The sequence below is a fragment of the Paramisgurnus dabryanus genome, chromosome 5 (genome assembly GCF_030506205.2).
Source record: "Paramisgurnus dabryanus chromosome 5, PD_genome_1.1, whole genome shotgun sequence".
NCBI lineage: Eukaryota > Metazoa > Chordata > Actinopteri > Cypriniformes > Cobitidae > Paramisgurnus > Paramisgurnus dabryanus.
In genome coordinates, this window is record NC_133341.1 from 23,131,501 (window position 1) to 23,146,744 (window position 15,244).

The following is a 15,244-nucleotide window of genomic DNA, read 5'->3' on the forward strand; positions in this document are numbered from 1 at the left end:
GTATAACAGACAATTCTTCAGGATAATGTGAAAATGTCTGTACATCAGCTGAAACTGGGTAGATGGTGGGTGATGCAACAGGACAATGAGGACATCGACACAAAACACAGGAGCAAGTCCACAACAGAATGGCTTCAGAAAAACAAAATCAGCCAAGTCAGAGCTCAGACCTCAACCCAGTAGAGATGCTATGGATTGACATGAAAAGGGCCATACACATGAGACGTCCAAAGAATATGCAAGAGCTAAAGCAGTTCTGGCATAAAGAATGAGCTAAAATTCCTCCTCAATGATGTGCAGGTCTGATCCACAGGTACAGGAAGTGCCTGGTTTAGGTTATTGCTGCCAAGGGGGTCAACCAGTTATTAATTCTAAGAATTCACTTACTTTTTCCACTGCCATTTTGAATGTTAAATACCCTTGACTTAAATAAAGATCAGATCACATTTACACTGTATGTAAGTACTGTACATAGGTACTGGCAAAAAACACGAAGTGTGTACTGAAGATCACCATACCTCACTAGGCTTTGGCACACTTGACACACTGGATAACACCTGCAAAACAGTACACATATATTGATTTGGGTTTTAAAAAAATGCTAATTTTAACAAACTTAATGGCACCTGACATAATTCTCACTGTTGAAAGATATAGCATGCAGCACATAGATATGATCAAGATGATGACGCATACCTGTGATGGTCACGTGAGGCTGGCAAAAATTTTACACAGTCTCTCTTATTAAAAGTGGCCTGTATCCAAGTCCGTCTAGACTGCAAAGAAATACATTAAGCTGTTTAATGCTTGTTACCACACAACTGGATTACTTCTATCACTTTATTGAAAAATACGACAAGATAAAGTTACGGATATTAACATACCATTTTGTCCCAGGTCTCTGTGACAGTCCTGAAGTGAGTCAGTCCTGGATATTTTTAGTCATTTCTTTGCCAACTAAAAAACAATGCACACACGAGAGCTGGAACTACGTCCAAACATCCTTTTCCAGGAATTATGAGACTAAAGTAGTAAAACAAAACTAAGTAATAAGCACAAATGCTGCCATCTAGCCGAAGACAGGAAAAAAACACAAAAGGGGTGGAGGGTGTCCTTGCGATAAGCGATGACTTAAGTGTAGTTTCACTTACAACTAATGTACATCTGATAACTATATTATAGCATACAGGCTACTGTACACATCATAGATCTGTGCGAATATGTTGCAAATAGTCGTCACTATACGCAAAACACGCGCAACAGCAGTCCAGCTGTGGAATGGGCATGAAATAACTCGCGTGTTTTAACATGCCTTAAAGAAACCCCTCTGGTTATAAGTTTTAGTTGCATACGTAACGCAGTCGTGAACTGACACAACATATTTTATTTACCTGTGTGCAAATAACAGACCCGTTTTCCCAGGCATGCCGTCCGTGTAGTCTTTTCAGCGTATTGTTATTCCCGTGTTACTTCTGCATAATTGTGTAGAGATGTGATCGGCTGGGAAGTGGGTGGTCTTTAGACTGTAAAGTGTCAAGTGTGGACACGCAGCTGGAACTAACGGCGTTGTTTTGCTCCGAGAAAGTAGCGCTCGCTTAAGTGAAGGTTGCATAACATTTACGGTCTTTCCTGATTTTCTTACAATCTTGCTTTAATGCTGTCCGGATGTCATCATAAGATCGATATGTTATTTTTCCTCATACTGGAGTGTTTTATGACTGCTGAGCAAAAAAAAATTGCTACAGTGAATGACTAACTAAATGCGCGCAGATTGTTCAAGGTAGTTATGAGGGTAACCAGTCCATATAATGAAAAGAATGTTACGAGCTGTTAGACAATGCCCAGACTCTAGTGTAGTTAACCTCTGTGTTATAACCTCTAACTGCAACCTCTAAAAGTTTCTTCAAGACATTTTTCTGTAGTTATTGAGGTTAATGCACTTCTCCAAAGTTCTTATGGTTAATGTATTATTACTTCATTATTTTCAATGGCAGAATAGTAAAAGCAAACAAAAACATAGGCTACTCAAGAATGGCCATGCTGACTCGCTTGATACATGGCCCAAATACTCAAATAGGCCTACATTTACATTGAGCAGACACTTATTAGGAAGTGAGGAAAACAATAATGGGCTTTATCCTGAAAAGCAATAATATAAGTGCTATAATACATTTCTAAACCTATTTGGTTATTATAAAAATAACAAATATTAGCATATATGCCATTCTGATCCAAATAGAAATGGAATATGATCAAAATGTCTTACCATTAAAGCTTTTAAAATGCATGCTTTTTTATCAAATGAACAAATCTGTCTCTGCAAGTTGATCACTATAGAAATAAAGCTAAATATGACTTGCTCCCAGCTCTCATACCTTCCTAGATGAAAGGTTAGGAGAACCTGACACATAGTGTGGAAACAGGTATATTTCACTTCCTCATGATGGAATGGGAAAAGCAAAGTATGGAGGATTGTAGTTTAACCGCAAATCACAAACTTTGGTAAAGAATAAAGGGTGACAAACATACGGCCGCGGGCTGAACACAGCCCACAAATGTGTCCAATCCGGCCCGCATGATGATTTATACAGTATTACTAAATACATATTTAAAATTTACAATGCTTCAAATTAACGTTCTCGATCAGATCTTACATAAACACTAAATTTGCTGTTGTTGGCACACTTTGTAGACAAAAAAAAAACATTAAAAGTCCAATGCCTTCATAAAATAAAGACAGGGAGAGGAAAGGGAGGCTGCTAAAGGCAGTTCAACATTGCAAACATGGATTGAAAGCTCCATCAAGTAAATCATATAGAATATTTAGCAGATTGTCACACTTTAATTCTTGTTATTATATTTCCCATTATAAACTCTTGTCTTATTTGATGCTAGTAATCTATAACACACCATATTAATAATACGTTATTAAAACCATATTAAAAGTACAACCCCCTTAAAGCCCTTTTTTGTTTGGGGCAATGACCAATCTAGCATTTTCATTTTCTAAATTATGATTGTTCTCATTATAAAAATATTTCAAAATGAATGGATTATGAATGATTTTGGCATTAATAAGGTATAGTTAAGTTAAATTAAAGCTTTTCAACCTTAAAGGCCAGTGGTTTTTAACAGATGCAAATTTGTGTGTATAGTATGTAGCCTACAGGATGAGTGTAACTTTTAAAGAGGACATGCCACAAGATTTTTTTAAGCTGTCAAATAAATCTTTGGTGTCCCCAGAGCACCTATGTGAAGTTCTAGCTCAAAATACCAGATAATTTATAATAACATGCTAAAATTGCAACATGGTAGGTGTGAGCAAAAATTTGATCTCTGCACTAAATGGCAGTGCTATGGTTGAATAGAGATTAAGGGGCAGTATTATCTCCTTCTGACATCACAAGGGAGCCAAATTTCAACTACCTATTTTTTCACATGCTTGCAGAGGATCGTTTACCAAAACGAAGTTACTGTGTTGAACTTTTTACATTTTCTAGGTCGATGGAAGCACTGTGGACCCATTTATAGCACTTAAATTTGAAAAAAGTCATGATATGCATGGTATGTCCCCTTTAAAATATAGTTTTCATGGAGCTATGTTTCTCTCTAGTTTACTTGTTAATTAAACTAACACTTTTCTATGTCAAATATTAAAAAGTCTTGTGTGGCAAAACCATAAGACAGTACAAGCAAATGTCTTATAAAAAGATTTTTATTGCCGTTGACAATTTACAATATTGGCTGACGGAACATACAAATTTGTACCACAACACTGCTGAAAAAATACTGGTAAAGTATCAACAAATAGTTGCTTAAAGAAAAGAAACAACAATGAAAAAAATCAAACAGACTAATACCTACTGAACATTATAAAAATATCCATCTTTATTCTAAGAAACTGGGTCTTTCAGAGCTACTGTTACAAAAAAATCCATGACGAGTCCGAAGTGCAAGTGTTTAACTAAATACCTGCTTCTGAACACTTGACATTCATAGGAGATGCACATGAAGCTTATATATGTGCTCTTGTTTTATATACGTGCTCCTGCTGAAGGCCTCCACACAGCAAAAGGCTACAAATCCAGACTGAGTTAGACGAAGTCAGCTTCATCAGCAGCCAAAGTACACATGTCAGGTCAGGACAGAACAACAACGACTCTGAACATAAACAAGCATGTGCACACCATTAATATGTGCATCGATGCTCCTCAGGTTTCCATCGCCTCTAAATCTTTTGTGGAAATGGTGTCATTGGGCCCAGTTGAGGATTCGGTCTCCAGGAGAGAAAGATCCAACTCAGGTAGTGGGACTCGCCAGAACTGGAAAGAATTAAATGCAGTAAGATCCTCATCTGTGTGCATCACCTAGTGGGATACAAAAAAAATGTCAAGTAACAGAATCCAAGATACCACTGATAATATAATCCCGCAACGCCACCTTGTGTTCATCTACAATCATTGCATATTATTCAACGTGACAATTCAAAACACAAGTGTGCAAACGTACACTAAAGTATTATTTTGTTAAACCTCACCTTATCCCCAGTGGTATTTTTGTCTTCTTTCTCTTTCTTTGATTCAACCTCAAGCGCGTGCGATGGCCGTCGCGCGACAGGTTTGCCAGCATCCTCGAATTTTCTAGACTTGCACGTGTTCTTATCTCCCAACATTGGGTTAGCTCTGTTTGCAGGTAGTTTTTTCGGCATATCATCTGTATTCGGTGAGTCTTCGTTATAGTTTTGTCTTTTTCTGCACCGCTGTCCAAGATTTGATGGAAGTTGTGGTGGATTACCGCTTTGTACGGTAGTCACTTCTCCTCCCACCGGTTTGTCGTCGATATTGGAAAGGGAACGCAAACATCTTTTATGGGGAATAATATCCGGAGGCAACTTGTTCTCTGCTCTCCGCTTGGTCATGTGTGCGACCAGTTGTTTGAAATTAGCTTGGCTCGTCTTCAGCTTGCTGCGTGCTGTTTACGACAGTTGTGTCGTCGATGAAGTTGATTTGCGTTTGAAAAATGGCGCTCCCTGTTGACAGTGTTTTTAAACAACACTTTTGGTCTTGTTATACAGTCACATTCCACATCATCCACAGAAATATCTTAACGTCAAACATTCATGTGGAAAGTAATAACAAAAATGAAAAAGACTTTCAAATCATTTAAATTACAATTTTATTGCATCATATGCACACCATAATCACAAACTGTTAAGTTTAAAACAACTTATTTCATTGCTACCAACTGTTACAATTTTAATAGCCAACAAAGTCCCTCAGAGAGGATGGAGTTATTAAAGGAAATCTGTAATAATGTAAATAAGCTTAAAGGCATAGTTCACGCAATAATAAAAATTATATCAACCTTTATTCAGCCTCACGTTTTTGCCCCACACTGACTTTCTTCTGCACAACACAAAATATATTTCGAGAAATGTCTCTGTGGTTTGGGGGTTAATGTTCATCTTCTGATCAGCAGAAAACAGTAAGCCATACAAGTTTGGAATTACATGATGGAGACTAATTAATAAATAACTTTAATGTTGAGTGAAATGTCTCTTTATGAAAACACTGAAATGTAAAAAGTTAGATGTATCATTTGTGGGATGTAAAGCAGCACCCAAAACCTGAGAACAATGCAAAGTGAGACACTGACAAATATTTTTGGTAAATATGTGAAATAATTCCATATACATTAAAACTCCAATCTTGTTCGGTTACCAGGATTTTGCTATAATGCTGGCATTCATGGTTAAAAAAAATACATTTTACAGTTTATTATAAGACCACGGGTCAACAATTAATACAAAGTTTCAGTCTTCTCAGCTTAATGTTGTATTCTTCTCTGTGCTTCCTGTGTGTAAACAATCTTCAGTCTGGTCATCTGTAGGTGTCTTATCTCCATTGATCAACTGATCTGCTGGTTTCCGAACGACAAAAAAGACACAGTCATAAAGGTACTTGAGCATGGAGCGATCGTTCTCTGTGTATGTGCTGGCCACAGACTCTTTTTCCAACTGTGGAAATAAAGAGGAAAAAAGAAATATATTAGTTATAAAATGTTGAATTAGTTTACGTAACAAATGACTGATAAATGGCTTTAGCCGGGTTGTCACAGACAGGGTCACATATGTTTTGCTGCTTAAATCTTACCTCCAGAACAAATCCATATTTTAAAATTGCAGCCTTTATATCCTCATAGCTTAGCTCAATGGACAATTCATTGGCCATATTCTCAAAGTGGTAGAGCAGCGGACCTTTGAGATCAAAAACAAACAAACAAACAATGTTTTATGCCTCTAATACAGTATATAAGCTTTACATTAAAAGATTACAGACTGAAAATTATAGATTTGACTTACCCAAATTCATCCAGACACCACCAGGTTTTAGAATATTCCAGATGGTTTCAATGTAATCAAGAACATTGTGGGCAGTGTCAATGAAGAAACATGTGGCAACACAATCCCAAATATCTAATAAGAGAGAAAAAAATATACAGAGTAAGCTATTTGTAGGCTGCCTTTATTATCAAAAAGTGTAAACACTGTATCGGTTGGACCAGTGTATAATTACCTGGATCAGTGTATACTTCCTGGAAGTCTCCAGCTACCATAGAGAAGTCAGAGTCTGGCGGAAGACTCTGGGGGTTGACATCTGGGAAAGACACGGGTCTCGTCTGATCCGAGGCCTTTTTATTATTACTAAACTGGTGAATCCAGGGATACACAGTCAAAGTATTCTCTCCATCACACCTAAAAGACAAAACCTTACAACTTATTTCAAGTTATTACACGGCTCTCTGGAATGCTTGATTCTGATTGGTCAGTTGAGACATTTGCAGGTTCGTTTTTTTCAAATAATAACCGCTCCAAAATAATAACGCATAGCTGGACTACTTGCACGAGTAAAATCGCTCCGCGCCAATAAAGATCAATAAAGATTACTGTCTGTTTGGCGCCATCTTGTGACAAACACTCGACAACCACGACAAGACACATAAAAGCTTACAGAGACTGAACTTGACAAAATAGAGCATGACAGCTACGAAGCCAACACACAAAAAAATACAGAATGGGCATTAAAACTTCTCAAAGACTGGCTAAAAGAGAAAAAATGGAGACAAGTATGAAGCAGAGGATCTTAATAAGGTATTACGATCATTTTATGCATCTGTGCAAAGTTTCGCGGAAGGATAAAAATGTTAATTTAAAACAAATATGCCATGTCCAGTTTTTTTTCTTATGTGGCAAGTAGCCGTGTAATAAGCGGGATAATGTAGAGGCAGCCGGTAGTTATTGGGAAATAAGCCCCTTCAGTGTGATACAAGACCCTCCGCTTCGCGTCGGGTCCTGATCACACTGTCGGGGCTTATTTCCCAATAACTACCGGCTGCCTCTACATTATCCCTTACTTAAACCTTACTCTGATTGGATCAACACAAGTGGTTCTTCAGCTTTGTACTATGTGGACTTTCTAAAAGGGAAAGTTCTACAAGAAATGACTTTGAAATAAAAAGGAAAAAACGTTCAAGTACACTTCGCTTTATACCTCTACATTATACAGCACTAACAGAAATACAGTCAAAAATATTATTCTTAGGGGCTATAAGTACATTTTATTAAGCCAGAGAGAAATATACTGTTTACATTAGTGCATTTTCATTTAAAAATGCATTAGTTTTGGTATGGTTATGCCTGGCATAGCCTGCAAGAGTTTTTGGGCCTTATAAAAATAGATTTTTGTAAACGCTACGCTGAAGACCCTGTCTTAGTTTTTAACTTTGAAAACTCTGGTGTTGTGCTGCAGTGTAGACGGACCTTATGTAAACAAAGACGTGGGTGTCCACGTTAGCTGGATTTCCATCAAAACATGAAGCAAATCTTTCCAAGAATACGCAAATTTGCTTCGCTTTTGGTGTGCACACACCATTAGAGCAGTAAACTCATTTAAGCTTGTAGGCGTATGCCCAGTGTGCGTGAATGGTCATGTTTTACTTGTTTAAGGTTGGATATATATAGTGTCATTTTAAAATGTAAATGCTCTAGTAAACAAGACCAAAGTTTGCAGAAAACACAACCTAAATATAAATAAATACATAGCTAAATTTAAGTAATACCCTTTTTCAATGGGACCTCTCCTCTACAGTGAAGATGAAAATGTGTTTACCTATTCAGAACAAAATTAGAGGAAAAGAGCATGTAGAAGCTCCACTCGTTCCCTTGGCACGAATAACCCAGATTAGCAATCTCCCATGCCAGCCGACCCAGACCTGCTCCTGGCACCAACACTCTGATTTGAGAAACATCACTGCAAAGAGAGAAATAAAAAACATAACTTAAAAAACATCTGGTTTTATTTGGTTTGCTGGTATTTGCCTTATCAGTTTGTGTCTGGACAGTTTCAGCACCTAGATTAAGTTACATTTCTTGTTATCTCTTTAAGTACTAAAATTTATGTGCTTCACATTCCAGCTGAGGGTCACAACTGCATACCTAAGATAGCCTACATGATGTTTCTACAGAATGCTGGCTCATCAGAATATATTTACCATTGGTCAGGTGGGAAAAGCCTCTGGATTTCATCTACGAGAGGTTTATAGCAGGTATCCCTTTCAGCTTTCCCTGCTTCACTCCAGTCCCGTACAAACTGCTTAATGGTAGACTTCAGCTTGTCCATGTCAAAAGTCGAGGCAGGCCGTACCTTTCTTGGGTCCTCTTTGGAAAAGTTCTAAAACGTTAAGATCAATGCATTTAGACACCATAGAGCTCAAATTATTCATGGTTTTGTCATCAGTGAATACACCAACATTATTTATCAAATTTAAGACCTACTGCCAGTGCATGCCACCTACATCCTCTCCATATTCCATGTTCTCAAACATATAGATGCAGTTGTGCACTATGGCCTGCAGCACCTCCTGGTTTCGGTCAATACAGTAGCGGATTTTAGACAGGTTGGGAAGGAAGTTTGTCAGAAGCTTTTGGTGATGATCTGGAAGGCATCGGAAATGCCTCTCGGCTCGATTCACGCGTTCATGAACATGAATTCTGTGGAAAAGGGTAAACAAAAGATCAAATGTGAATAAAGATTAAAATAATGCAACGAAATATAAATGTCATAAGTACAACTCTAAAATACGAACGATTGGGTCATGTACAACATACAACAAATCTTGGTTTTACATGTTAGTTAAAACGGTAAACATTTATGCATCGTTCTTGTTGCCGTTGAGTCACCTACCTGTAATATTTAAACGCATTAATGATATTCCAAAAATGCTCTTTTTCTAATCTCGCCTCTTCCTCAGGAGAGCGTTTAATCCTCCTTCGATAGTTGTAAATTTCCTCTTGTTTAGAAGCTGCTAGTACTGTTTCATCCGTGCTGTCAGCCATTGCTGAACACTGCAGGCGTAATAATCGACAATCGATAAAATAAACGGATACAGGAAAAGTAAATGAACCTGGACAGTCGATTGTTGATTGGGTCGATAGTCTAAGATATTAATCTTTACAGATAAACACATTTATGAATTTTAAAGCCAAAATGTGCCTTTTTATATTTCCATTTACACTTCAAAATTCATAATGTTGTGTTCATCTGTAAATATATTACAAATTGTAACTTGTTCATCTGTAACTTGTATGTTACAATATAAATATAACTGGTTTAATATATATATATATATATATATGTTAATATATGAAGGTTAAAACTAAATATATTTTCAAATTCAAAAATTTATTTTAATAAGGTTTACTTTCTCCTAAATGTATTTAGCATGTATTTAACACATATTTTTGGCCAAAAAAATACATTTTTTGCCATATGGGTTGTCCCGCTAAATTAATAACATCATCCCTGTGTTACTCTGTGGAATCGTTTTTAGGTATTGTGCCCATGTTGCATTGTTTTTAAGATCTTTATGTGTGATGGAGGCCAGCGACTTATCTTCCGCGGGGCGCAAATTCGAAACATGTGTGTCATGTGTGCTGCTTGTTTTCATTGCATCATGTGAACCATGTGCATCATGCCTCTTGTCAAAATACGTACCTGCTGCATATGCGTCGATGGAATTATGATAAAAGAGACGCTCACGTTCACGAAATACTCACAAGACACTAACTTAACAGCAAACTGATTACACATCCATAAGATTAAGCAAGTATCTTTCGAGCATCGTGCGCCCTCAAAAAAGAAGTCACCGGCACCACTGCCCGTGAAGCAACTTGTCAGCAAACACCCTTTTTAAGACACGTAAAAGTTTTTAAAAGTCACAAGCTGGTTGAAAATATCTTAGGCTTATGTTCATCCAAAATTTATTTAAGGCATTTAACCAAAACCCCTTTTTAAAAAATCCAATGACTTCGGGACAATGGAACTGAAAGTTCTCTTTGTGTACAAAGCTGTACCTTTTTGAAAGGGTAGGCTACTGTCCCAGTGACAACTTTTGTACCTTTATTTCTGAGAGTTTAGAGTAAAAGACCAGCATACCAGCAAGACCAGCATATGTTGTGTTTTGGTGCTGGTTTGCTAGTGAACACCAGCTAAACCAGCATCAAACCAGCATCAGCACCAGCATTAGCACCAGCTAAACCAGCACCAAACCAGCATTAGCACCAGCTAAACCAGCATTAGCACCAGCATCCCATGCTGGTCATACCAGCATATGTTGTGTTTTGGTGCTGGTATGATGTGACCACCAGCTAAACCAGCATAGACCAGCATAATTCCCATGCTGGTCCATGCTGGTTTGATGCTGTTTTTTTCAGCAGGGATTACAAATTCACTCGGTGTGTTTATTTTATGAAACCTCATCAGGTACCTGTATATGGTATTACCGTTTTATAAAAGCAGTAAGACAGATGAAGCCATGGTTTACATTGAATTTACAATATCTAATGCCAAGTTCTCACTACATGTGATTGGCAGATCAATCCCATTCCTAAATGTTTCTGTAAGGTTCATCAAAGGACAAACACAGCCTGTTAAAAATGCTTTTTGAGGGGGAATGTGAGACTCACACCCTTTGAATTGTTTGTAAAACCTACATTTTCGAACTCGTCCTAGAGCTTTTGTCCAATTTGCGTAAAGAATGGGTGTGTAGCATCTAGAGACATATAGTAACATCAAGCTTGTTGTCTGAAATGTTTCTGTAAAAGGTTTTGTCATCAGTATTTTATCACATTAACACATAAAGTAATGTGATGTTGTTTACAGTAGATTATTGTCAATAGCTTAATTAATAATATTTCAGTAATAAGCTAAACGTTGGCCTGTTGTGTTTTTTTTTTTTTGATACTAACCTGCAGCTGTACACATTTTCACCCATAGGGGCAGTTCACACAAGAAATTTCAGGATAATTAATACTTTTATTTTCAAATTAAATAGTGTAAACTAGGTTAAGATACTGATGTTGATCTTGCTCCGCCCTAGCACCTAACAAACTGATGTAGCAGAATAAGCAGGATTGCCAAAGAGATATTAACCAACACCACACAGCTACAATTAGATTTATTTTAGCTTTTTGATGGGGCTAAAACATTTTAACTTTCAACCTTTCCCGAAGTGAACAGATAAATGTGTTGAAATATTTATTTAATGTGCTTATTGATTTAAATGTAACAAAATTACAGTGGTTTCATATTTAAACAAGTAATTAAAAATACTTACTGTAAAACAGGTCCTTACAATGAGATTTTATCATAAAAAAATATAATCTTTGGGGCGGTTTCCTGGACAGGGTTTAGATTAATCCAGGCCTAGGCCATATATATTAGGTAATTTAAAAAGTTTACAAACAAACATACCTTACAAAAAACACTACAGGTGGATCTTAAGACAAAACAATGTCACCGATACATGTTAAAAATAGAGCTGCAAATCAGCGATGCCGGGGTCAAGCCAAAAAGGGCAGAGAATGAAGTATCAGTAATGACTGTCATGATTTCAGATCTAAGTTTTCAGTAGATTAAGGCAAAAATACAAATTTTTCATTTCTTGAGACCACTACGTGGCGCTGCACTGAAACAATAGATGGTGCCTCGGGTCATGATTGTGATGACACCCACCAAATTTGATATACATATGATTAAGCAATGTTGAGATATAGCCTCAAATGACTTGACCACTAGGGGGCACTGCACCAAAACAATAGATGGTGCCTCCGGTCATGATTGTGATGACACCCACCAAATTTGATATATATATATATATGATTAAGCAATGTTGAGATATAGTCTCAAATGACTTGACCACTGGGGGCACTGCACCGAAAAAATTGATGGTGCCTTAGGTCATGATTGTGATGACACCCACCAAATATGGTGTACACACAATTAAGCAATCTGGAGATAAAACCTCAAAACTCTTAACCACTAGGGGGCACTGAAAAGTTTACAAGGGCATTAAAAAAATGTCGCTGATGAAATAGGTGGCGCTGTAACAAAGTATTCCATGCACTCTCAATTAATGACATTTACAAGTTGTGAAACATTCACCTATTCATACAGCTCATCGGTAGCAGTTGGGGTGTAGATGTCCCGCCTCAAAGATACTTGGTCTAAACACTTGGTCAGGTGGAGCTGGGGTTTGAACCACCAACCTTCCGATTTGTAGACAACCTACACTAACCACTGAACCACTGGAAATACGCATATTTATGGGCATATAGCCTCAAATCCATTTCGGCGTGCTCGCCATCATATTTGTTGATGCGCTATACAATAACTGATTGGTCTATCAAAATCTTTTTATGACTTTTTGTCTAGAGTCTAGATTGTGTGTACCAAATCCAAGCCAATCAACCGAATGCTGTAGGAGGAGTTTGAAAAAGTTGGTATGCTTTGTAATTGAAAATGGCCATCCGAAAACGTTTTGGTATCGTTTGACTCGGCATGCCTCAAGGAATCTAACAATAGCAATTTCATGATTTTAGACTAAATTTTGCAGTAGTTATAAGCAAAAACAGTCACTTTTCAAATCTCGTGACCACTAGGTGGCCCTGTGACAAACCGTTCCATGCACCCTCAGTTCATGACTTTTATGACATATAACAGTTGGGGTTAGATGTCTCACTCATGGACACCTCAACACTTGGTCAGGTGGATCTGGGGTTTGAACCACCAACCTTCCAATTTGTAGACAACCTACACTAACCACTGAACCACTGGCAATGCACACATTAATGTGCAAAACTTTTGCGAAGATATAGTCTCAAATCCATAATTTAAATATCAAGTTAGCATTAGATATAAGCAAAAATAGCAATTTTTCAAATCTCGTGAACACTAGATGGCGCTGTGATGAAACTGTGCACGCACCCTCATGTCATGACTGCCATCAAAACTACTTTGGCGAAGATACAGCCTCAAATCCGTTTGTTCGCGCTCTACATAAAATGTTATGACGCGGTATACGGAAACGGATTGGCGAATCGACACAAATTCCATAACTTTTTGCCATGAGTGTCTCTAGATGCTAAACACCCAATCTTTACGCAAATTGGACAAAAGCTCTAGGACGAGTTCGAAAAAGTAGGTTTTACAAACAATTCAAAATATCGAAATAATTAGCATAACGGAAATGACGTCATATGTTGCAATCGAATCAGCATGAGCCAATTGCGTTTCTTTGACGTATGGGTCAGCAGTTATAACCAAAAATGCAAATGAAAATTTGGACTGTTGGTGGCCCTATCGGGTTTGACAAAGACATTCCAAATTTGGTGTGGGGACTATTTGGAATGTCCTCTTTGAGGGTACCAAATTTCATAACTTTCCGACAAAAAAAGTTAAAATTCAAAATGGCCGACCCCCAAAATTGCAGACCGAAAACCTTTTGGTATCATTTGACTCGGCATGCCTCAAGGAATCTATCAAATAAATATTGTGAACACTAGGTGGCGCTGTGACGAAACTGGGCATGAACCCTCAGGTCATGACCATCAAAACTATCAAGTGTCGTCTGAATATGTTTAACTTTGGTGAAGATACAGCCTCAAATCCGTTTTTTCGCGCTCTACGTAAAATTCGTTGACACGGTATACGGAAACGGATTGGCGAATCGACATGAATTCCATAACTTTTTGCCATGAGTGTCTCTAGATGCTACACACCCATTACGGAAATGATGTCATATGGTGCAATCGAATCGCCATGAGCCAAGGAATCAGAAGAAACAAGAATTGCGTTTCTATGACGTACGGGTCAGCAGTTATAACCAAAAATGTAAGTGAAAATTTGGACTGTTGGTGGCGCTATTGGGTTTGACATAGACACTCCACATTTGGTGTGATTACTATTTTGAATGTCCTCTTTGAGTGTGCCAAATTTCATAACTTTCCTACGTACGGTTCTATGGGCTGCCATAGACAAAATTTTAGTCTGGGACTACGAAGCCCTGTCCGGGAAACCGTCCCTTTACAGTATGTACTAAACTATCTGAAATTAAAGTAAATCTAAAAGAAACTTTTTTCTAATGAAAGTAATTAAGATTTGGACTATTGAATGTTTAGTTTACACATTGCAAGACTTCATATTTATAGTTTATTCACATTTTAAGGGGTCAATTGGCAAAAAAAAATAATAGTTTAGACTTTTGGATTCATCTTGTTTTTTTATAATCTGTGGTTTTGTTGTGAGGTTGATGGGTAGATAACAAGATTTGCAAAACGGCAAAAACTTTCCTATTTCCTGTTGTTGAAAATATCACTCAATCTTGAAAATATAGTCTTTCTTTGACCAACCAGATAATTTTTGCAGCAGGTTAAGAAACCATTCAACACCCACTGTTTTGCTGTAGCAAAAAACACAACCTGCTCTCCAACCCACGCTGGACATTTTAAGTGCTGTGTACAGATTCATACTGATTATGATTTGTAATAAAGAATATAAGTTGAAACCCCACTGTCTGAAATATATTACACAAATGTAAAAAAAAAAAAAAAAACTTATTTCTTAGTGTTTCATATTTTTTGTTATACCAAGCTCTAGAATATTTTATTGGGAAAAAACTTGTGACTGCACTGTCAGAAATATTTGTCCCAAGATGAGGCAGTACGCTTTAAAAAACTTTTTCCTTGACATTGTTGGGGCTTTCAAATATAGTGAGCGACAATGTGGGAAATTGAATTCAAAGGGTTTAGATCCTTTTATCTGTAATGAAATTCTGTTGTTTAGACATTGAACTGCAGAGGGTGCTATTTGCCTTTCATCACTATCAACTCATTTAAATGGTAACTCTC

The 15,244-nt window shown here is 37.3% G+C and overlaps 3 protein-coding genes across 4 annotated transcripts in view; all 3 read right to left on the reverse strand.

Annotated features, from left to right (window-relative positions):
* trpm6 (transient receptor potential cation channel, subfamily M, member 6) overlaps positions 1-1,581 on the reverse strand; it is a 32,519-nt gene extending 30,938 nt beyond the window's left edge. The window contains exons 1-4 of one of the 2 annotated variants that reach the window (XM_065250396.2): positions 1,392-1,571; positions 885-957; positions 697-776; positions 519-557 (exon numbers count right to left, since the gene is read on the reverse strand). In XM_065250396.2, the coding sequence (XP_065106468.1) occupies positions 519-557; positions 697-776; positions 885-887 (122 nt within the window). In that variant the 5' untranslated portion in view covers positions 888-957; positions 1,392-1,571. Of the gene's footprint in view, positions 1-518; positions 558-696; positions 777-884; positions 958-1,391 lie in introns of both variants that reach the window. The other variant, XM_065250395.2, reaches the window with a different exon arrangement.
* Positions 1,582-3,697: 2,116 nt separating this feature from the next.
* LOC135732112 (uncharacterized) lies at positions 3,698-5,003 on the reverse strand. The gene is made up of 2 exons (XM_065250017.1): positions 4,538-5,003; positions 3,698-4,367 (listed from the first exon to the last, which is right to left on the reverse strand). The coding sequence occupies exons 1-2, from the start codon at positions 4,916-4,918 to the stop codon at positions 4,212-4,214; spliced, it is 537 nt and encodes a 178-aa protein (XP_065106089.1). The 5' UTR covers positions 4,919-5,003; the 3' UTR covers positions 3,698-4,211.
* Positions 5,004-5,169: 166 nt separating this feature from the next.
* Positions 5,170-9,406, reverse strand: carnmt1 (carnosine N-methyltransferase 1). Its single transcript, XM_065250398.2, has 8 exons — positions 9,243-9,406; positions 8,854-9,049; positions 8,551-8,729; positions 8,169-8,309; positions 6,576-6,754; positions 6,362-6,475; positions 6,153-6,256; positions 5,170-6,016 (listed from the first exon to the last, which is right to left on the reverse strand). The coding sequence occupies exons 1-8, from the start codon at positions 9,392-9,394 to the stop codon at positions 5,822-5,824; spliced, it is 1,260 nt and encodes a 419-aa protein (XP_065106470.1). The 5' UTR covers positions 9,395-9,406; the 3' UTR covers positions 5,170-5,821.
* Between the last annotated feature and the right edge of the window lie 5,838 nt (positions 9,407-15,244).

Bases quoted from the DNA above. Each gene is read 5' to 3' on its own strand.
- carnmt1 (XM_065250398.2), bottom strand. From the start codon at position 9,394: ATGGCTGACAGCACGGATGAAACAGTACTAGCAGCTTCTAAACAAGAG. The intron at 6,257-6,361 runs GTAAGTCAAATC...TTGATCTCAAAG, and splicing joins TGGTGTCTGGATGAATTTGG to GTCCGCTGCTCTACCACTTT. The intron at 6,017-6,152 runs GTAAGATTTAAG...TTATTTCCACAG, and splicing joins AATATGGATTTGTTCTGGAG to TTGGAAAAAGAGTCTGTGGC.
- LOC135732112 (XM_065250017.1), bottom strand. From the start codon at position 4,918: ATGACCAAGCGGAGAGCAGAGAACAAGTTGCCTCCGGATATTATTCCC. The intron at 4,368-4,537 runs GTGAGGTTTAAC...GTATCCCACTAG, and splicing joins AAAATACCACTGGGGATAAG to GTGATGCACACAGATGAGGA.